This window comes from Podarcis tiliguerta, assembly GCF_965153285.1.
Source record: "Podarcis tiliguerta genome assembly, chromosome: 17".
NCBI classification, from domain to species: Eukaryota; Metazoa; Chordata; class Lepidosauria; order Squamata; family Lacertidae; genus Podarcis; species Podarcis tiliguerta.
Window position 1 is genome coordinate 12,144,651 of NC_139550.1, and position 22,638 is coordinate 12,167,288.

The 22,638-nt window shown below is 44.0% G+C and overlaps 1 protein-coding gene and 1 long non-coding RNA gene across 3 annotated transcripts in view; one reads left to right on the top strand and one right to left on the bottom strand.

The window, feature by feature from the left end:
- Positions 1-10,957, top strand: part of SLC44A1 (solute carrier family 44 member 1) — a 79,399-nt gene extending 68,442 nt beyond the window's left edge. Inside the window, exons 15-16 of one of the 2 annotated variants that reach the window (XM_083419886.1) lie at positions 529-609; positions 6,744-10,957. In XM_083419886.1, coding sequence (XP_083276012.1) covers positions 529-609; positions 6,744-6,767 — 105 coding nt within the window. In that variant the 3' untranslated portion in view covers positions 6,768-10,957. Of the gene's footprint in view, positions 1-528 lie in introns of both variants that reach the window. The other variant, XM_083419885.1, reaches the window with a different exon arrangement.
- The window catches only part of LOC310668040, a 1,372,673-nt gene that overhangs the window by 513,514 nt on the left and 836,521 nt on the right, over positions 1-22,638 (bottom strand). The gene's annotated exons all lie outside the window — the stretch shown is intronic.

Genomic DNA, 22,638 nt, shown 5'->3' on the forward strand with positions numbered 1-22,638 from the left:
CAAGGGAGGAAAATTCTCTCCACCATCTTCTCCAGTGTTCCAAAGACTGTCTGTGACAGTAGACTTCAACCAATTCAGATCCAACCCAAACACGCATTTGGGGGAACCATTTCTTAAATATTTTATCATCTGCTTACATGGCAGTAGTAAAAGGGTAAAGGTAAAAGAGCCCTGCAGGGTTAAGTCCAGTCAAAGGCGACTATGGGGTGCGGCGCTCCTCTCGCTTTCAGGCCGAGGGAGCCAGCATTTGTCCGCAGACAGCTTTCCAGGTCATGTGGCCAGCATGACTAAACCGCTTCTGGCACAACGGAACACCGTGATGGAAACCAGAGGGCACGGAAACACCGTTTACCTTTACCTATGTATCTACTTGCACTGGCGTGCTTTCGAACTGCTAGGTTGGCAGTAGTGCTGCTATTGTGACCCATCTTAGATGAGGCTCAGTGTTGGGCCCCAACCCCCCAGGTGAAGAATGATTTTCTATGATCATGAGTCATGATGGAGGACCTTTTCCTTCCCGTCTTTCAGGAATTTGTGGAGAACAGCAGGAAAGCAATGAAGGAAGCTGGCAGGGGAGTTGGAGCCGAAGGCAGGGAGCTCAAACCAATGGTAGGTCCTCTGGAAGAAGTGGCTGCTCTCTTCCAAGAGTTTCACGTGTACTTCCTGTCCCTTTCCGTTTTCACTGACTATGCTTCTTCAGGAGAAGTCTTTGTCGTTTGTGTCACTCAGGATGTTCTGCTTTTTTTGTTTGTGAGCTTGCCTATCACCTGGATGGCAGAGTTTTTGTCACAGCTGAGACCATCTCCCATAAAAGTAAGCTGAAAGGAACTGTATCTTCATGCTTCTACTGTGTTTCTGTAACCCCAGAGCGCAACCGAACTCTCTCAGTAGTGATGTTACTGGTACTCAAAATTACCTTTGGGCTTTATACATAGAGGGGGGGAAACAGCCAATATGAAACATATATAACTATGCGCCCAGGTATCCTATTTGTGGTAGGGTTTCAAAACTTAGTCCATGTTTTTAACTTGACATTTACTATCCTTTTGTTGGAAAATAAGATATTACACTGAGTTGCTAATAGGATTCTGGAAGGCACAGTGGCTATCGCTATGAGTCACTTGACCTCCCTCCACACCACTTTGCTTCCTCTGGGTACCTGATATATCTGGCTGATAAGTTCTGAGGTGATTTGGAGTGATTCTAGCTTGTTTATTTCCAGCCACATAAGCCAATTCACTTCAGCCTGATTTTGACGCTTAAACACTCATTTTTTAAGTTTCCACGCATTCCTCCATCATCAAGGAAGTTGATACAGTTATTCCTTTCAACCTGCTAAAGTAACATTTCTCCTAATTCTTCTCTCTTTGCCATTGTTCTTTCTGGGTTTCAACATTGTGCCTGGTGGAGAAATGTGGATTTGGGCTCCCTCACTTCAAACACGTCCTTTTTCCATTTTAACATGCAGTAACTTTTTGATAAGTCATGAGATTCTTGGAGATAAGAGAAAGCCAGGAAACAGTGTGAAGAAATTATATATTTCATGTACTCCATATTGATAGCAATACTGAAGAAACACGTCCTGTCCCCCTGCCACAATATAATACTTGTGGCTGTTTCATACTATACGTTGGGGCAAATTTTTGCAGCCAGATACATTGACTTGGCAAGAGTAACATATACAAATGAGCTCATACCTCTCAGAATTAGATGTTGCGACCCTTATAATCTCCCTTGGAAAACTGAGAACTCTTAACCCAGCTCTTAACCCAGGTTTCTCCAACCTCAAGTCCCCAGATGTTGCTGAACTACAACCCCCATCATGTCCACCAGCATGGCTGATGGCCAGGGATAATGGAATTTGTAGTCCATTCATACCTGGGGACCCAATATTGGGAAAAGCTGTATTGATTCCTTTTCACCGGCGCTCAGTTGGCAGTGCTCTTCTTTTTCAAATGCATAGGTGGGCATGATTTGACATGGGGCAGGGGCTGTGGATTTCATTAACACACTGACGTAGCTGCTTTATTAAACATGAACATAGATGCCTCCTGAAAGTCATTAGATAAATTCATGAAAGTTCAGTTTCTCGGAGGCTACTAGGAATGAATGATAACTCAGAATGAGACCTAAGTGTGGAGAGGCTGTAGACTTCTAATAACTGCATGCCAGAAGTTTGGGGCCAGGCAATAGGGGGTGCTCTGCTTTTGAGCTTTCTGGGAGCTTCTGCATGATCAAGGCTGGAAACAGAATATTTGACTAGATAGATATTTGATCTGATTCAGCAAGGAAGTTCTAATATTCCTTTCACATGTTTGCTCAGGGACCTGCCAATCCTCTCGGTAGCCCTGATTGCTACAGTTTGAAGCTGAAGCTAAAAATTATTTTTTGGGGAACATAATGCTAAACAACAAAGAACTCTGCACAATCCTCAGGCTTGCATGCTCCTCCTTTCTCTCTTCTCTTGGCATAGCTATCTGAAGATCAGAAGCACTTGCTTCCTGATACATCCAAACCCAAACTGCTTAGAGTTAGTTCAAGCAAGCCAAGATCAAAATGTGTTTTATGATCTTGACTTGTTCACCAAAAAAGAAAAAGACAAAACAAACAAGTGGAGAGGCCTCTAGGTCTAATCAGCAGGTCCACAGACTCTTTTGATCAGGCCTGGTCTTGCTCCTTCCACTGCTCTCGCCAGTTTCCTCTTCTCCACCCGTCCCTTCCTCTGCTTTTCCCCATCCCAGCCGCAACCCTGCTGTTTCTGCTGCTGTGAAAAGAGGGAGAGGGAAGCAGCAGGCCGATAAACTCAGAGGCCCAACCGTGACCCATGGTGATCAGGGCAATGTAGCATCCTTCCAAAAAATGCTGCTGTCGCTACCGCATCTAGAACTCTGCTGTCAGAAGCTGGGCTGTTAATTGGGCACACAACTTTGTACAAACAAACCTAGTGCAGCTTGATGCTTTATCTAGGTTCAGCCAGAGAGAAAAATCACACTATGTAGATATATATATATATATCCACTTTGGAAAAAGTTTGACTAATATGTCTATTTTTCAGACCTTCATTCTCGTATCAATCAAATCTCTGTTTATTGTGTCAAGGACTAAAAACCGGTGCAGCAGAAAAGTTTTTAGTGTCAGTGCAGCATACATTTTTCAATTATGCTTATGAATCTATGTTCTAAATATACACTGTTCTGAAAAATTATCTCTACTGGTACTTTGTAGTAAAAACAATTAATGCACTGGTGGGATCCTTAGGCAAAATGTATAATTGGGTTAAAGGATTGAAGGAAACTGCAAGAAAAGTGTGAGATTCTTATGTTTACGATGTGATCAGATTGATTGTTTATACAAATTGTGTTAAAACTGACTAAAATTTTAAAAAGTGTCTGTGTAGGTATATATTATGTACACAAGCACATAAATATATACAATATTACCCAGGAATAATTTTTTTCAGGACTTTTTAGATAATACTAGATAAAATTTTTAAATGTCATACTTTTATTTTAAGGGGAAGATTGGTTATTTTCAATTATTAAAGATAAAAAGGCCAAAAGAAAAAGAAAAAGAAAAAAAGAAGCTGGGCTATTAACAGACGTAATACTTATTATAGGTGTTGGTACATGCATACAGCGGTTCTCGTGCAAATGGCAAAAAGCATAAGCCACACTGAAGCAGATTCGCTGTCATCAGAATGAGACCCACTGCTTTCTTTCTGGGGGTACGCAGTGGGGACATGTACCCCTAAACATTTTGCGTTGCCCCAACCGACGGACCGACATGCCAGCTGTCTCCGCAGTAGCATCGCGGACTGGAGCTCTGTCATTCTCCCCGCTGGTGCCTGGGTAGGGGAGTCTGGGGTGGCCGTAGTGGAGGCGCTGGCGCTGCTCCTCCTCGCTCAAGCCGACCACACTGCTGCTGGGGGTCTTCCCGTCCTCTCAGCGCCGCCACCTTGAGTCCCTCATCCAGGGTTTGGGGGGGAGGAAGGGTGCGAGGAGTGAGGGAGCAGCCAAAATGAGAGTACCCCTAAACATTTTGTAAGGAAAAAAAGCACTGATTAGGCCTACATGTATTTTGTAGCTATTTTATTTATTTAACTTGACTATTTATAAGGCACCTTTTCACAACCAGACCAGTGGATTTTCCATGGCACTTGGCTAGTTGTTGTTTTTCAGTTGCACATTTGATTAATGTTTGTCATTGACACGTGAAGGCAGTTTCCCCATTGATCTGACTTAGGCACTTGAATGAAGTTATCAATATAATAAGCAAAGACTGAATGCAGCTGACCATTTAGCAAGTGATGACTTCCCACAGAACGCAACTTCCGTTGCTGCCAAGCAACAAGGAGGATTTTCCCACACACCTGTGCAAAAGCAGAAAGCTGAGGAAGCAGGGAAGTGTTCAAATTGTTTCTGTCACATGGTTGTGTATCACAGACCGTGTGGTTCCATATCATGTCGTGGACAGGGTGTGAGCTTTAGATCAGGAACACAACCAGCTCTGTCAAGAAGCTTAGCTGGGTGCCTTTGGGGATCACCGGCACTCTCTCAGCCTAACTTGCTTCATGGGGTTGTGAGGATAAAATGGGATCAACATCACATAAGTCAACCTCAGCTCACCGAATGAAGAGCCACCTACAAATCTGAAATAGGCTTTAGTAAATTCTCAGTTGATAGACAAGCAAAATGCTTTCCAGAGCCTTCTGAGATTGTGGGAGCCTGTTGCATTTGAAACATGTAGTAGTTTGTTTTGTTTGGATCCACTTCGTTCATATAGTAGAGAAACTGATCTAATCATTCAACCAAGGCAGGCACCTAAGCATCTTTCCAAAATGCTAGGGTGATGAACTTTTTAAATTTTATAATTCTAAAGGTTTTTTTTGTTGTTGTTGTTGGCTGTTGACTGAATTTTGATTCCCGAAGAGCTTTCTGGTGTCCCTAATTTGTGGCTCACCAAGTTTGTTAAAATGAGTTGCTTTTAACTTTGAGCAGGATTCTGAGAACTGGTTCTGCGCAGACAAGGGCTATGCAGTCTTCTGCTTCCTGAAAAGCAGCTCCACCATAATTTGTGGCAAACCGTTTTTGAAACTCTGAGGTGTTGTTGTTTTTAAACACCACCAGACATGAAAAGTAGACCTTTGGATCCTGGCCTTTGCTGTGGCTTGAAAAAAGAAGCATATACGAACAATATCATTTCTAAAAAGAGTGTGTGTGTGTGTGTGTGTGTGTGTTACTTTAATGGAATTTTATTTTGAAACAGAGTTAAAAAGAAACCCAAACTCAACTCTACACATGCACAACCCAGCAAGGTTACTAAAGGAATTAAGAAAATCACTGATTACAATCCTTACTATATTGTGCTTTGGGAGAACTAGCTCACGAACTATATTATTATTAATTTAATTGGTTTACCATCCTTCATCTGAAGATCACAGCGTGGTTCGCAACATAAAAAATACAAAGCAAGAACACAAAATGCATAACAAAAACAAACCAATAAACCCCTTCCGGCAAACACCATAGGGTGTTTATATATAAGTTATATATGACATGTGTATCAGCATAAGATGGGCATTTGTACTTTATTGAAATTTGATTAGAAGTTTTAAGGGTTTGCATATAGAAAATGAACAGAAACCATGGTACCGTAATATCTCTTTAAAAACCAGGATTCCTCGTTGATTCAGTTTGTACATATGTCGCCCAGATTTTATTCAGCCAGTGGCATTTAGATGATTGTTTGGATACTTTAGATTGCGTGCTGTATGAAACTTGGTTGCTGTATGTGATTGCTTAAGAAGGTATATGCAGGAATCCATGGTCATTAGGTTCAAAATGATGAGGAAGCATATCTTTGGGAGTTAGCTGCAGTAGGAGTTAGCTGGAGAAAATTCTGGTAGTAATCAGCAACCATTTCCCCAAACTACTGCATTGTTGGACATTCTCACCCTAGATGAAAGTATGAGCCGGTCTGACTGTATCCCTTAGAATAAAGGCATAGTTTCAATGCAGGTCCCTGGTCAGCAGATAGGGGCAGCAGAGTTTACTTGATTTTCCATCACCAGTGAGGTTCAGCATGGTGCAGATGCACTGGCAGAGCCAATCCAGTGCCCCCTCTGGTGTTTGCACTGCGCCCCTGCCTTGCCCCTCTTCCTCCCAGTAAGTCATAGCAACACCGAAAGCAGAAAGCCAGCTAATGTGCCATCGCCTCTGCCCACTGTTGGAATATGCTACCTGCTGAAAATTTTGTACAGTATTATGCTTCCTTTACGTTAGTGTCAATTGCTAAAGTTTCAAAAGAATTCCATAAAGGCATTTTTGTATTTTTTTATTTTTAAAGGAGGCTTTTCAGAATTAATGTTTCACTTTTTAATATCAGAATACTAGGGGAAATCAGACAAGCATTATTAAATTAAATGCCTGGTAATTACACAGCACACTATACGTTACCAACACAATTAATTAATGAAACATCGTAGAATTTCCTAAGAACCGCCATATAGCGAGACTTCTGTATGCACATTTTCTTGAGGATTTTCTGTTGCAAAAACCAACGTCCCCACCCCCCATTCTTTAGTAAATTAATGCACTACATTAAATTTGCCGGCTTGAATTTCAAATGCAGATAACTTTTCAGAATTACTGTGCTGATTATGATGGTGTTTTTCTGCCTGTAAACATCAGGGTCCTTTTTTAATCATTTCCTAACTTCATTTATGACTTATTTATATTTTCCAGGCCTCTGGAGCAAGTTCATCTTGAAGCTGGTCAGCCATTATGGAAACCATCAACATTCCAAAACAATATCTATCTTATCTTATCTTATCTCTCTATATATATCTATATATATATATATATATATATTATTTAAAAAGCAGCCAAAATCAGAGAAAAGGAACAGGGATTTAATACTTTTTTAATGATTATTTTTGTGAAACATGTACTCTTTTCATACGGGTGGCTTTTACAAGCAACTTTTATCATTGTTCCATTTCAAATTCTAAACCATTGTGGTTTGTGGCAGTGCTATGATTGTAATCCGACTGAGATATTTCACAAGTTGGAGAAGGATTCCATAATATTTTAAAAGAATCGTGTAAGATTGCCGATTTGGAATAACGTAAGTGGGTCAAGTAATTTTCCCTCGTGGTTATTTTAATGAGCATAAATCTTTAAAACTCAATGGATAATGACTGTTCTGGAGGGGGAAATCCTTCATAGATTTTTTTTTTAAAAAAAGAACTGGGATGAATAATACATTAATCATGTTGGATTTTGCTTGCTTTTTCGCAATGGGATGCTAATAAGATCCAGTAAGTTCAACTTAATCCAGTTTTTTTCCTCATTAACACATTAGACAATTTATATCTAACACATTTTTAAGAAAACCTAACCAACTCCTCAGGTATTTAGATATTGAGACAGCCCCTGAATCTGTGAAGGACAAACTAAAGGCATATGAGGGAGGATGAGTTTTATATTATGCAATTTTTGTCCTGTTTCACCTTATCATTTCCCCTTGAGTTCAGTATCGCCCTTTGCACATCATTGTTCCTTTGAACTACGCAAACTCTCTAAATAAGCGGTTGGATAGCAGGCTTCGAAAGCTCGGCCTCAGATATATACGTTACTGTTCATCCATGACTACATGGAGAGAGACCATACACAACTATACACAAAAAGAAAAATTAAGTACTGTAAGTCATTTAAGTTTCTCTTTACGGTTGGAACCATTTCTTGGTCTTGGTTTTCATTGTACGTTTGGTTATTAGTGGAGTACAGTGGGGAAGAGCAGACAAATCTTTTGCGGGTGGGATGGGGAATAATGTCACTGCCTTAGTATCTAAAGCGGTTCTTGAAGTGGCCTCTGTGCATTCAATGCTCATGGTACCTGAGTGCCACATGAATACTTCAGAAACTTCCAGATAGCAATATTTTTGTCCTTTTCTACCTTTCCCACACTCCGAGAAGGAAGGATTGAGATGCTGTCTTGGTTATTGGAGTGGCGAGACACATGTTGTGGTGGCAGAGGCCGTATGCTTGAGCACGCCAAACGCCTATACAGTGGTACCTCAGGTTAAGTACTTAATTCATTCCGGAGGTCCGTTCTTAACCTGAAAGCACCACTTTAGCTAATGGGGCCTCCTGCTGCCACCGCACCGCCGGAGCCCGATTTCTGTTCTCATCCTGAAGCAAAGTTCTTAACCTGAAGCACTATTTCTGGGTTAGTGGAGTCTGTAACCTGAAGTGTATGTAACCTGAGGTACCACTGTATAGGGAGTGGGGTATTTGAAGCATGGCACTGGCTTGTGGAAGGATGTTGATGCTCCCCCCCAAAAAAAACTACTTCAACCCATAGCCCCCCCGTCCAAAATCTTGGTCCCCACCCAGAGAAAAGGAGATGAGAGACAAAAAACACTAAGAGAGAAGGGTTCAGTGGCCTTTGTTCTCCACCCATATTGCACTTTAAATTGCCTCCAATCTTTCCAGTTGCTAGGAAGTTGGTATAGCCCCTATACTTGGATGTAGTTCTCCTGTTTGTGTCTGGCTGTCCCTTACCATAGTGAAAATACGTGGGAATATCTCTTGGGGTTCTTCATTGAAAGAGTTGAGGACGTTCAGTTTACAGTACAGCCATTTTATGCCTGTATATCAGCAGCAGGGAACTGCTAGCCACCTGAATTTGACCTACAAGGCCATTTTGGGCAAACTGCGTCTACCTGTCACTCACTTGACGGCTTAAGTGTTAAGATCCCTTAGTGCTATATGGGGTCTCTGCACTCAGCACCATAGCATTAACATTAACTGGAAATCTTGGCTGCTGCCTTTTGCTGCAAGAGCGCGGGCAGAGGCTTATCTCTGATCTTAGCGCTGTGGTTCCGCACCACTAAGACGGGAAATGAGAGAACCGCTGCCTGCTCTCTAAAACTAAAGGGCAACATTTCCGCCCATCCCTGAGAGCCTAACTTGCAAAGGCTTAATCCGGTGCCTCAAAATTCCTTCAAAAGTTAAAATCTTATGCTACACCAGCTCTTTAAGTAACTGGGATTTCTGAGAGAGAGGGGGGGGGGGCCTTTCTAGGTAGACAGGCTTCCCATTAAATGTATGTCCTAGTTTAACAGTGCACGGTTCTCGTAGGAAAGAATTGAGAGTGTACTCTGCATTCCTTACATGGCTTTCTCATACAGCAGGTCAGGTAGCAAGACTGCTTTTGAACTATACCATTTTAAATAGCAAGGGGTATTTGTGTTTCTGTGTGTAGGTCACATGTTTGAACAAGCCCAGTCACAGTATGTAGAATACTAGCATGTCAGGCTGGGCTAGAACTAATCTCCCTGACATCTCGCCCTGTAGTCTGAAGTCGAACAGGAACAATTGTAGCACCTCACCTGCCACCTGTGTAGGCCAGAGAGTGGGACCTTTACAGATAGACATTGCTTTCCAGAAGCTTCCAAAGTTTGACAGGGCTCAATCCCCATTAATGCAAATAATGCACAGAGGCCTCCTAAAGAACTTCATAACGAGTTAAGTAGCTTTCATCTATCCAGTAATAAGAACTTGACCATTTTTATATGTGTTAAATTCCTTTCTTCATTCCTGAGACTTTAAACTACATAATGAATGCTAATATTCCATTGTTTGGCTTATTGTAATAGTAAATGCTTACAGTGTAATTGCAGAGAATAATTTCATGATCTGTTTATGCGATATATTCCGTTTTGTTACAATTTTTTTAAAAGAACTATTTTTGTTAATGTAAAGTTAAATATTTCAGAGCAGAATTTTTAAACTTTATTGCACTAAATGCAAATGTGGGGAGAGAGAGCGAGAGAAGTTATGCCTCAATGGACGGATCACTCCTTAAGAGAATCTTTTTCTTTCTTTCTTTTTTGGAAAAAGAGAGCTATTGTTCTAGATAAGCTTAGCTAAACGGGTGCAGACACCCAGTAGAGTTGAATGGCCACCAATTCTTTTATTATAAATGGCTGTTTTGATTCTGTGCTTCCTTTCAAAGGATCAGACCTTTTAAAATTGCTGCTGAAGGAAACATAGCATTCTGTAATTAATCGGTGGTCTTTGCTGTGTAACTAAACGCTTCAGTTTCATTTTTATAAATCATCTGACATCTTAAAACCTTTTCAGACTACTTGCAATAAATTTCAGGACAAGTTTTAAAAAAATGGGGGGGGGGGGCAATAATCCTTTCTCGGTCGGTCACAGAAACCAATCATGGAAGTACATTTTAAGACTAGGAAACTAGATTAGCCTCTGTTCCTGCTAACACTATAACCCAACGTGCTTAACTTTTCCAACATAATTATTGCCATGAAATCTTCATTAGGTGTTTTGACATGAATCAACGTTGAATGCATGTGTGTTAGCAGGAACCAAGGCGTTAGTCTAGGCTTAAACTAGAGCACTGCTTTAAGTCTCTTTTAATGTATATATTACATGTTACTGTAAGGATATTTAGGAGGAGAATTAAGAGGAGCCTTAATTTGTTGGAGGAAGTGCCGTGGCTCTGCCGTGGCACTGGGTTTTGGACACCGTTTGCTTCGGTCACTGGGAGTATGGCAACAACAATGGGAAGAAGACCTGGGCTCAGCAGGCTGAAAACCACGGAAGCTGGATCCCAAAGCAAGGAAAATGGGTCACTTATATGCAGCTCCTCTGAGGTTAACTGCCGTTAACCTGTTTTAGAAAGGATCACTCAAGACGGGAGGCTTGGATTTGGCTCACCTTGGACATCATCCGAACACCTGCGTCGCCAGGTTCCACCAGCTTGTGTTCCCTGCTTGTCGGAAGCCCTGGGAAAAGAGAGATGCTTTTCCGGAGTTTGAACTTGCAACTAGAATTGTAATCAGAAACAAAAATTTTGTATTTTTGTATACCTTGATTGTGCAGCATTTTTATATACAGGTCCTGTTTTACAAATAAATTTGGTTTCTTAACATGGTGTTTAAAAAGTTTTGTGGCTATTACTTCCCTCAGGCAGCTGCAATCTGCAAAAGACACGACTGTACAAATGGCAGCTGATGTGTGAACCCATGCCCCCAAGTGTTCATCCATGTGCAGGTGCTCTGGTCATGCTACCTGAAGCCCGGACACTTCTCAGATACATTTCTGAGTGTAGACGAATCCGTATACTTGGCCAAGTATTAATGTATTAGAACAGTAACCAATCAAATATTAGTAATTTCAAGAGGGTCTGTATTCTGTAAGACTTCAGCCCATCCCAGGAACATCAGAGGGCACAATGTGTTTGGTGTTAAGAAAGTTGTTCTAAAAAAGAAATGTGTGCCCTTAACTTGTGTGTCCTTAAGTCTCAGCTCCTTCCAATTAATCGCTTAAAGTTTCAGATTCATAATCTAATGATTAAAACAATTAAATATTGCAGCCCTTCTGTGTTTTCTCAGTAGGGTAGGAGAGCTGGGACAAAATTCACATCTGGCTCTTTGGTTTCAGATAGTAAGTGCGCAGATGAGTCTAAAAAGCCCAAGACACAATTTTTCATGGCTATGGTGGCTCATTTACCAGAAGTAATGTATTTACTTCTGGATTCAGGGAGGTAGCCATGTTGGTCTGATGCAGTCAAAATATATAACAAAATAAAAAAATTGTCCAGTAGCACCTTAGAGACCAACTACGTTTCTTCTTGGTATAAGCTTTCGTGTACATGCACGAAAAGCTTAGAGTGTATCTGAAGAAGTGTGCATGCACACAAAAGCTTATACCAAGAACAAACCTAGTTGGTCTCTAAGGTGCTACTGGACAGGTTTTTTTTTTAGCTTTTTATGTATTTACTTATGGTAAGTGTATACTGGATTCTGACCAAACTAAACCACCTAGAGAAAAAACCTTGAGCAGAGTAACTCCTCTGGTGCAAACCTGGTCTATATAACAGGTTAACCACATGCTAAAACTTTTCCAGGCTGAACTAATTCAGACTGCAGATAAGGGGTGGCATTTTCAGGCTTCCGCATGAAAAATATGGAAAGATAACACACTGGGGATAAAGCTAGACTTGAGCCATTCTCTTGAACCATCTAGTTTTCCGCGAATGGGCTTGTTTGGTTTCAGTGCAGAAGATAACGGACTCATGTAAGTGACCACCTTCGGCCTGAAGTGGTACAGTCCAGGAACAATTCCACCATCTTATGAGCTGCTTGCCTTGATTGCATCTAAGGATCTGGCTCTATAGTTTGCAAGTGGGCAGAGAGGGAAGAGCTTGATGAGGTGGTATTCTTAGCTGCCTTCAATCAGCTCTGTGAAGCAACTTGGATTGATTTTGCCTTTCATCTTTAACAAGCAAAAAGCCTACCTGCCCTCCCAAGGTCTTTGTGAGTTTGCTAGAGGGCAAATAGCAGGTGCGCTTCCAAAGCCAGCGCCCTGCAAGAAGCCCTAAGAGTAAATTGCTCCCCGCAACCCAAGGGGATGGGATGGACTTATGACCCCATCCAGAGTTTTCCAGGCATAAATTTTTCAAAGCAGCCCCAGAGCGCTGCCTCCCTCACTTTGCTGTGCTCTGTTTTGAGCAGCTACCTGAATTGGTTCGGCAATGAACCAAGCTATTCACTGATTGGCGGGGCAAAGAGTTTGGCTCTGCTGCAGCCCAATCAGAGAAGGACTTGCCCATCTCCCATCTGTGTAGCCCTGTCTGCTCTGTAGGGCATTTCTGTCAACCTTCCTGGTGTATGCTTGCTCCATTTGCTCCTCCCCAATGGTCTAATTAACTGGAGCAAGCCGAGCGGAGCCATCTCCTGCCTCCTTTGTTTACTGCAAGCCACTTAAGCAAGGATTTCTCACCTAAAGGGTTTTAATTTATCGGAGAGTGTTACGTGCAGTCCAGACCATTGCGAAAATCCACTGAATTATGGATGGTTTTCATCACACCAGTCAAGCAACTCAGGCCTCCTGCGTATGTTGGGGAACCACATGCTGTGGAACTAACTACTCCTAAATGAGTTTATTTCAACTGTCAAATGTCATTTTTAGGGTGGTGGTTTGAGGCACAGAGCATTCCGGAGTACAATACAATTACCGTTTTGGAGAGGAGGGGACCAGGACCAGAGGGTGTTTTCATAAGCAATTTTTGAAATATGAGATAGAAAGTGGAAGTGAGCCATGTTTAAACTGAACTAGCAAAATGTCCCATGGTGGCTGATGAAGTACAGGATGCAGGGAAGGAGGGCACCCTGCAATTCCTGGCTGTGCTAGCTTTCTAAAAAAAGAAGTGCTGGAACTCACCATGGACACATCCCTTGTTCTCTTAGAATGGCAATGGTGTCCACCACCTGAGAAGTGCCAGAACTGAGTTCCAGAGAGTTTGGGCTGGGGAAAAAAGCCCTGGCTCTTGGCCAGATGATCAGTTCAGATCCTTGGCAAAATGACTGGCCATCCCCAAAGCAGAAAGAGGGAAGGGATGGTGAGAAAAAGAGGAATGAAGAGGAAGGCGTGGCTTCCGATTGGTTGCAGGAGCTTCCTGCACTCAATCGAAAGAAAAACGTTCGCAAGCCTTCCAGGTTTCGGGAGCCGATTTGTTTGGGAGCCAAGCCATTCAAGTACCAAGGTGCCACTGTACTATTGGCTCTGGTTGTGCCACTGCTGGCTTCTGCCTTGATGCTCATGGTTCTGCCCAACAGATCACTTCTCTCTCTTCCTCTCTTTCCCTCTCCAGAGGGAATGTGACACTTGACAGAAAATAAGGTTTTCCACCCCAGCGTACGGCAAGGGCCAATGTACCGCAAAGAACCTGGAGCATCCAGTGTAGTGATGAGCACAGAGGCACGTCACAGACCTCTTAGGTGGTGAACTTGCAGTTATCACTTGTTTCCCAAATACCGAGGCCAATATCATGCCAAAAGGGGGAGGGGGAAATCACATTCAACCTTAATCAGCAGACCTGGTACCAACTTCAGTCCTGGCTAGTGTACTATCTGTACTTCAATGCTGGGACAGAGAGGAATGATGACCAGTTAAGCAGTGATGCTTGGGGTGGAAAAGACGGCGACTTTTGAAGCCTGCTTGAAGTTATAGGGGCCCATGTCATTTTAGTCTTGTTAGATGGCCTCTGTAAATGCTGAATGTCTTCCTGGTGTCCGGAACATCAAGTTTGGGGGGGAAACGGTTAGTTTTCATTAGGTTTCAAGGTCTAGAATGCAATCTTTTTTCTACTTTGTCCCATGAAAGCCAAAGGTTATACTTAAGATCAGCCCTGAGATTCAGACTAAATGTGCATCTTCCCCCTTGTGATTGCACGCTTTGCCCCTGTCTAGAATGTCATGAGCGCCATCGTGGACCATGCTTGCTGCAGTATAGCCCTCAACTTTATGGTCCCTTCATTTTTATTGCTGTTGTTGCTATCATGTGACAGAGCTCAGGAATGGGCCTTTATATACAGATGAATGTACATTTTTACCAATGGACCTTTTACATCAGCCAAGGGCAAAAGTTTAAAATAAGGTTAAAAAGGTAAAGGTACCCCTTCCCGTACGGGCCATCATGACAGACTCTAGGGTTGTGCGCCCATCTTACTCAAGAGGCTGGGGGCCAGCGCTGTCCGAAGACACTTCCGGGTCACATGGCAGCGTGACAAGCTGCATCTGGCAAGCCAGCGCAGCACACGGAACGCCGTTTACCTTCCCGCTGGTAAGCGGTCCCTATTTATCTACTTGCACCCGGGAGTGCATTCGAACTGCTAGGTTGGCAGGCGCTGGGACCGAACAACGGGAGCGCACTCGGCTGCGGGGATTCAAACCACTGACCTTTCGATCGGCAAGCCCTAGGCACTGAGGCTTTTACCCACCCGCGTCCCTTAAAAAATAAGGTTAGCATTATTGTTATTACTACTATCAATATTGGGTGTATGGGGTGTTGGAGGAGGGGTAGTACCTCTGGTGGGGGACACATCGTGTTCCTTCTGGGGTAGTTTGTACACCTTTGGTCCTCACCCTGCACTGAGCATTCATCTGTGGCTCCTAGAAGCTGCCAGCATGCAACGGTGACCGCACCCCAGGAATGACTTTGACAGGCTAGCTAAACCAAGAGAGGATAGCCAGGGGTTCTCAAACCCTTGGTGAGTTAGAGACATCCCCTGTATGTGAAAACAGGCTCCAGCAGATATGGATGGACAAGACCAATAGTAGGTCCAACGGTCAAGGGGGTGGTTTCTGCATGTAGAGGGGCAGGTGGGGCTCGTCAACCTGGGAAGGTAGCCCATCTAGGAGAAGAAAAACTCTGATACTAAACCTCCACTACCTTGTGGCCATACTCATCCACGAGAAAGGTTTCAGGAAAGAATGGCTAAGGAAAAATCCATACCCACTGCCTTGCCTCCTGCCATGGGCCAGGAGTCAGCTTCACTTGCTCAGAATTGACTCCACCTGCTGCTGATCAGCCTTCTTGCTGAAGAAGAGGCTCCAGCTTTCTTAAGCAGGGTTTCCAGCCTCAGTTACCGTATTTTTCGCCCTATAGGACACACTTTCCCCCCTCCAAAAATGAAGGGGAAATGGTTGTACGTCCTATGGGGCGAATGCGGGCTTTCGCTGAAGCCTGGAGTGCTAGAGGGGTCGGTGGGCACTGACCCCTCTCGCTCTCCAGGCTTCAGGAAGCTATCCGCAAGCCCTGGGAGCCCGGCGGGAGTTCCCGCCGTGCTTCCTAGGCTTGCGGATAGCAGCCTGCATCCCAAAGCCCGGGGCGCGCTGAGTAGCCTGGGGAACCCGGCGGGAGTTCCCAAGGCTTGCGGATAGCAGCCTGTTCTGGGGGCTGGGGTTGGGGGAAGCTCGGGCTTCCCCCGCCCCAGCCCCGCACCTGGGGGGGGAAATAATTTTTTTTTCTTTATTTCACCCCCAAAAAAACTAGGTGCGCCTATGGGCCGGTGCGCCCTATAGGGCGAAAAATACGGTATTTGTTGGAAACAACATTCATCATTTCTGGCCAGACGTTGCTGCTTCTTGTGACTTGGACCCTTGGCTTTCCTGGCCCCGGTCATCTGACTATGTGAACTGAGATACTCCTGACCTTAGGATAGGACTAGACTGCACCTTGTATACAGACTCTGCCTCCAGGCAAGTACCCCCCTGAGACTCGACTGGTTGGCTGGCTTCTCCCTCCACTGAGCTCTGCTGTGGCTGACAGCATAGGACCACGACACCTCCACTTCGGGAGAATAAAAGGTTAAACCAGGTATAGGCAAACTTGGCCCTCCAGCTGTTTTGGGACTACAATTCCCATCATCCCTAACCACTGGTCCTGTTAGCTAGGGATGATGGGACTTGTAGTCCCAAAACATCTGGAGGGCCAAGTTTGGCCATGTCTGGCCTAAACCCTACAGAAATCTAGATTGGGGTCCCCAAGCCAATTGGCTGGTACCTTGGATGGTACACTCCTTCCAGCAACTCCTTCCAGCCAAGCTAGTGCCAAACGTATTGCTCTGCTTTCCTTTGGACCACATTGATAAGGCCGGGCATCATTGTCATCTGGGCAGCCCAGGACTTCCATACACACCGCCCAGGTCTGCGTCACTTCGGGGCTGCTAATGCAGACATTTGACTTCACTCCCAAAAGCACACTCCATTGTCTCTGGAGACAGATGGATGTCAGCAACAACATTACTATTAACATAATAAAATGGGTGGCAAAGGCAATGGTCTTGCGGCCCCTTAACCACTAACATGCATCACTTTTTGTGGGCTAGAGGCCCCTCCATCAGATGTTAGGTAGAGGATTCCTGCTTCTGCACAGCCTCATAAGTTCTCCGTGGCCCAAACAATGCCATTTATCTTTGCTTCAAGTCTCAGTGCCTTCTAATTTGTACAATGGTGCCCTGAGGAGATTTCTATTTAGGTTCGGAAGTCATTCACAGTTTGTCAAGGCTGAAACCACTTGGCTCTGTCAACTTCAGCCCTGCCAGCTTTCTAGAAACACAGCAGCGTATCTGGTACTATTAATTACAAAGGCAACGTCTTGGAAGGCAGGGCCAGCTAGATCCATGAGAGGCTGAAGTCCTTAGGCCTTGTTGACATGTTACACTTGCTTCTGCTACCTGGTTCAATGGCTGGCAGTGAAATTGGAAGTGTTCCACTTATTTTGTTCTTAAAGAACTGTTACAAGAATCTAAGGTCTCAAATATATAAATGAAATGTTCATAAATGTACCAGGCAAACCACATGTCTGAAACAGTATAGGAAAACCATTTTGACTCTTTCAGTGACCTCAAATATTCCTCTGCAGTTTGGGTGGAAATGGGAAAAGCCTCCCCGTTGTCTCTGTGCTCACAAATCCTGCCTTAAGGGCACATTTGGGTATGAATAGGGGGAGCCTGTGACCTGGATTCTAAAGTATTAACCATCACAAAAGAATGGCCAGACTACCCAGGTAATTGACCATAAACAGGTTTCCTGCCAGACAGGATTCTGCTTTAGACCACACCTTCTGTGATGTATGTATGATGTATTGGGGGGTGGTCTTGGGCTACAGGGTGGCAATTTCAAAAGTTTATATAAGGGCTTGTGCACCATTGTTCTGGGTCCCTCCTCTCTCCTGCATGTAGTGAGTGAGGACCCTGTTGCAACAGTTCAATAAAGATCAAATTTACTAGCTGCTTTGCTTCTTAATATTCTCTGGTTGGCCTCTGTTATTTTCTCCTACCGATAGGGAACCCACTTAAGGACTCTACATGGGCTCTTGGACACCCCAAAGGAGCAGATTTTGTTTACATCAGAACAGATCTCTAGGCTTGAGCTGCAGCCATTTCCCAATGTTGCAGTTTGAGCATTAGTGCTTTGCCTAGAAAATTTCCCAAGATCCTGGAGCTAAATGTGGCCATTTTTGATCAACACTGTCTGAAAGAAGGATAGCATTGAAACAAATTGTTCTGCCTGGTTCCCTGTAGCTTTGCTTCTTGCAGTCAGGGAACCGCCAGAAGGCCCTCAGCGCTGGACCTCAGTGTACGGGCAGAACGATGGGGAGATGCTCCTTCAGGTATAATAATAATAATAATAATAATAATAATAATAATAATGGAATAGGACGTCCCTATTTTCATCGGAGAAATGTTGAAGAGTATGTAATCACGGGGAAATTCAACAGTGTGGTGGCAACTACCAAAAGTTGTCATAGGAGTAAGTAACCATTGTAAATCAGTTGTAAACTTGATGTGATATAGATGTGATACAGATATTATTTATAAAAATATTCTGCCTGGGAAAAAACCATTCTGGGTGCGAGGGGGTCAGGTATGTACAACTATTTGAATGCGTGCTCCCAATATTCAGCAGCCTCAGGGCAAATGTGATAAGGCCTGCGAATCGTGGTGTTTTCAAATCGGCACAGCTTAATCTTCTATCATTTCCTTGGTCCAGTAATCACAGTGTCTGGCGATGCTAAAAAGCTCGGAGAATTACAAAGATTCCAGCTAAATGGCTAGGTTAGCCAATCACTGCATTGCAAGTGGGCATGAAATAAATAGCTTTTAGCCTGAGATGGCAATTACTGACACAAAATTGAAGCATGGAAAGGAAAGGGAAAGCAAAGTGACTCAGCTGCTCTGAAAACTTCACATTAGGGCGATGCCTTTAATTGGCTGGCCAAAATATCACAGAATTATGTTCAAGATTCCAAGGTCTCCAAAATTCTTCTGCAGGCTTGATGGCAAACAGGTGAGAGAGGGTTAATTGTGGTGGTTCCAATACAACCAACCTCATTGCTGCAAATACGTAACCAGTTTAAGTATGTTAATTTCCTCCACCTGCTAAGTAAAGCTACTGAGTTTGGCTTCATTTGGGGTTGTTGTTGTTTTGTAACACATCCAGTCCACCTACAATTAAGCTCTACCTTTGATAACACAAAAGCTAGTTTCTCTGTTCTCTTGTTATCCACCTCCAAAGGAGCCTGTGTTTTTCACCTTCAGAACAGGAGGCCTAGATAAGTGCAGGGTTTTGTATTTGCCCAGCTAGGGAAACAGACTTCTGCATGCTTCTGTATCTCAAGAAGAGATATCAGTGCAACATGATGCCTAAATAGTACGTAATACAACATTGTTGTTTAGTCTTGTCCGACTCTTCATGACCCCATGGACCAGAGCACACCAGGCACTCCTGTCTTCCACTGCCTCCAGCAGTTTGGTCAAACTCATGCTGGTAGCTTCGAGAACACTGTTCAACCATCTCGTCCTCTGTCGTCCCCTTCTCCTTGTGCCCTCCATCTTTCCAAACATCAGGGTCTTTTCCAGGGAGTCTTCTCTTCTCATGAGGTGGCCAAAGTATTGGCGCCTCAGCTTCAGGATCTGTCCTTCCAGCGAGCACTCAGGGCTGATTTCCTTCAGAATGGATAGGTTTGATCTTCTAATGCAACATCATTTATACTAAATGGTACCCAATGCAGCATAATTTGAATGTCTGCTGTTTCCCAGTCTATCCGTCTTAAGATACTTACAGGAAGCAGACAGGGATATAGCATTACCATCAGTCAAAACCACACACATAACTGGCCCATTTATTTGCTATTTAGGCTGTTGAAGAATGCTGGAGAAATCAAAAGCTTGCATACGGCCTTGCTTGCTAGGGCTGATGGGAGTTGTAGTTCAGAAACATATGGGGGGTGTGTGTGCAAAGGTTCTAAAATTACTTAAGTCTACCAATGCACCACCTTCATTTATAGAGTTTGGAAGCCAAGGTTCCCCATCCCTCTTTTCCACTCTGGACTTAATGGGCTTACAAGGGCCTTTCTACTTATTTACAAGATGTTGTCAGTCAGTTCTAGTGCATTGAGTGAAGATGTGACCCCAACACATCTTCTCAAAAAGCCTCACTCCGATGGCACCACCGGCTGTGTACTTGTGCAAAACAATTTGTGGATTATCCAGAGCCAAATTAAAAAGTAGTGCCCCCCCCCCAAGAATCAGGGGAACTGAAGTTTACCCCTCAAAGGGCACAATTCCCAGGATTCTTTTGGAAAAGTCATGTGTTTTAAATACGCAGGCTTAGACACATGCTTTGTACGCAGACCCAGTCCCAGAACAACTTTCTATCTCTCTACTTCTAGTTGTGGACAATATAGCAGTACCAAATCTATTTACAGTGGTACCTCAGGTTAAGTACTTAATTCGTTCCGGAGGTCTGTACTTAACCTGAAACTGTTCTTAACCTGAAGCACCACTTTAGCTAATGGGGTCTCCAGCTGCTGCCACGCCACCGGAGCACGATTTCTGTTCTCATCCTGTACAGTGGTATCTCAGGTTACATACGCTTCAGGTTACATACGCTTCAGGTTACAGACTCCGCTAACCCAGAAATAGTGCTTCAGGTTAAGAACTTTGCTTCAGGATGAGAACAGCTAAAGTGGTGCTTCAGGTTAAGAACAGTTTCAGGTTAAGTATGGACCTCCGGAACGAATTAAGTACTTAGCCCGAGGTACCACTGTATTTTAAAGTATGTAAATGCTGCCTTTCCAAATAACAATTCATCAAATTCCTCTTTAAGGTAGAAGCAGCTGCTTTGAGTCTTCTAGCAGCCTGTAAGTCTGGGCTCTTTCCCAGCCCCCAGAATGAAAAGGGGCACAATTTGCATTGGGAACGCTGTGTGTGAGGTGAAAGGGTAATAAATTAAATAAATAAATAAATAAATAAATAAATAAATAAATAATCAATTCATTGTTCATACCCCACCCATCTGCCTGGGTTTCCCCAGCCACTCTGGATGGCTCACAGCATATATCAGAACATACTAAAACATTAAACATTAAAAACTTCCCGATACAGGGCTGCCTTCAGATGTCTTCTAAAAGTCAGATAGTTGTTTATTTCCTTGACTTCTGAAGGGAAAGTGTTCCACAGAGAGGGCACCACTACAGAGAAGGTCCTTCTCGCTCATTCTACTGCTGGTTATGATTTCTCACCACCTTATCACAGCTTTTGGGTGGAAGGAGAGAGATAAAAAACTAGTCCCTGTTTTTCACCTTAAAAAAAGGTAAAGAGACCCCTGACTGTTAGGTTCAGTTGCGGACGACTCTGGGGTTGTGGTGCTCATCTCGCTTTACTGGCTGAGGGAGCCGGCATACAGCTTCCGGGTCATGTGGCCAGCATGACTAAGCCGAACCTTAGCTCACCTCATAAGATCATTAGAATGAAATGGAAAAATCACACCCTGCACACCACCCAGAGCCCTTTGGAGGAAAGGCAGAATTCAGCTGGGGGGAAAAATATGAAAGATCAAAGTCTCCTAAAATGGTATTTAACAGCCTAATCCTATGCGTGCCTACTCAGAAATAAGTCCCACTCTGTTGAACACGGCTTGCTCCTAGGTAAGTTTGCATGGCCTTGCACCTTAAAGACAAGCTAAGGAGCTGCCTAGACAGTCCACCTGTTTGGTGCATGCCAATATGAAATGGGTCTCCCAAGTTATTTCAGGTTAATTAATCTGGGGAGAAAAGCTGCCGGATCTCGCATGCATGTGGCATTAAGTGTCAATTGCCTGAGCAGCTGTGTTCACACTCCAGCTAAGACTGAATGGCAGATCAGCAGGGATAAACCGCAAGTGTGAATGAGGCAATGAGCCCTTGCAAATTAAGTTGTAAAATAGCCAGTTAGCAACACACTGAGAATTGAGCATTGAAGTGTCGGGATTCTAGACATGCTTTGTTAGGTGACAAACGCAAAGCCAAACTTTGCCTGTCCTTGGCTGGCTGACCACAGGCAAAGCGAAACGCATTAGCTGGACACAGAGAGAAAAATCCTATCCACCCTTTTCACCAGGCATAGGCAAACTCGGCCCTCCAAATGTTTTGGGACTACAACTCCCATCATCCCTAGCTAACAGGACCAGTGGTCAGGGATGGTGGGAGTTGTAGTCCCAAAACATCTGGAGGGCCGAGTTGGCCTATGCCTGCTTTTCACCGTATCTCTGTAATCAAAGGAGGCCAAGTTCTTTTGGTTCTGTCTAACAACCCCCCCTTCTCCCCCCCCCCTTTTAGCGTTATAGTCCGCCACAACCCAAGGACTCTGAGTAACTCTAGATCTTCATGCAACTCTGTCTATGGACCCTGGGCAGGACATTTCCATGAAGAGAAACCTAGAAGTGTCAAATCGACTTGTCACACAGTTACACAGCCAATGGCATTTGCCCCCACAGGTTATAGTGACAGCCACCAGTTTTGACAGCTGTGAAATTAGGCAAACTCGTGGAGGATAAGGCTACTGTTATAAGAAAAAACTGTTCCCTTCCCTTATGGGGTACCCAAGAGCCATATAGAGTCCTTATAAAGGTAAAGGTAAAGGGACCCCTGACCATTAGGTCCAGTCGTGGCCGACTCTGGGGTTGCGGCGCTCATCTCGCTTTACTGGCCGAGGGAGCCGGTGTACAGCTTCCGGGTCATGTGGCCAGCATGACTAAGCCGCTTCTGGCGAACCAGAGCAGCGCACGGAAACGCCGTTTACCTTCCCGCCAGAGCGGCACCTATTTATCTACTTGCACTTTGACGTGCTTTCAAACTGCTAGGTTGGCAGGAGCAGGGACCGAGCAATGGGAACTCACCCCGTAGCAGGGATTCGAACTACTGACCTTCTGATCGGCAAGCCCTAGGCTCTGTGGTTTAACCCACAGCGCCACCCATGTCCCTAGAGTCCTTATATAGGTAG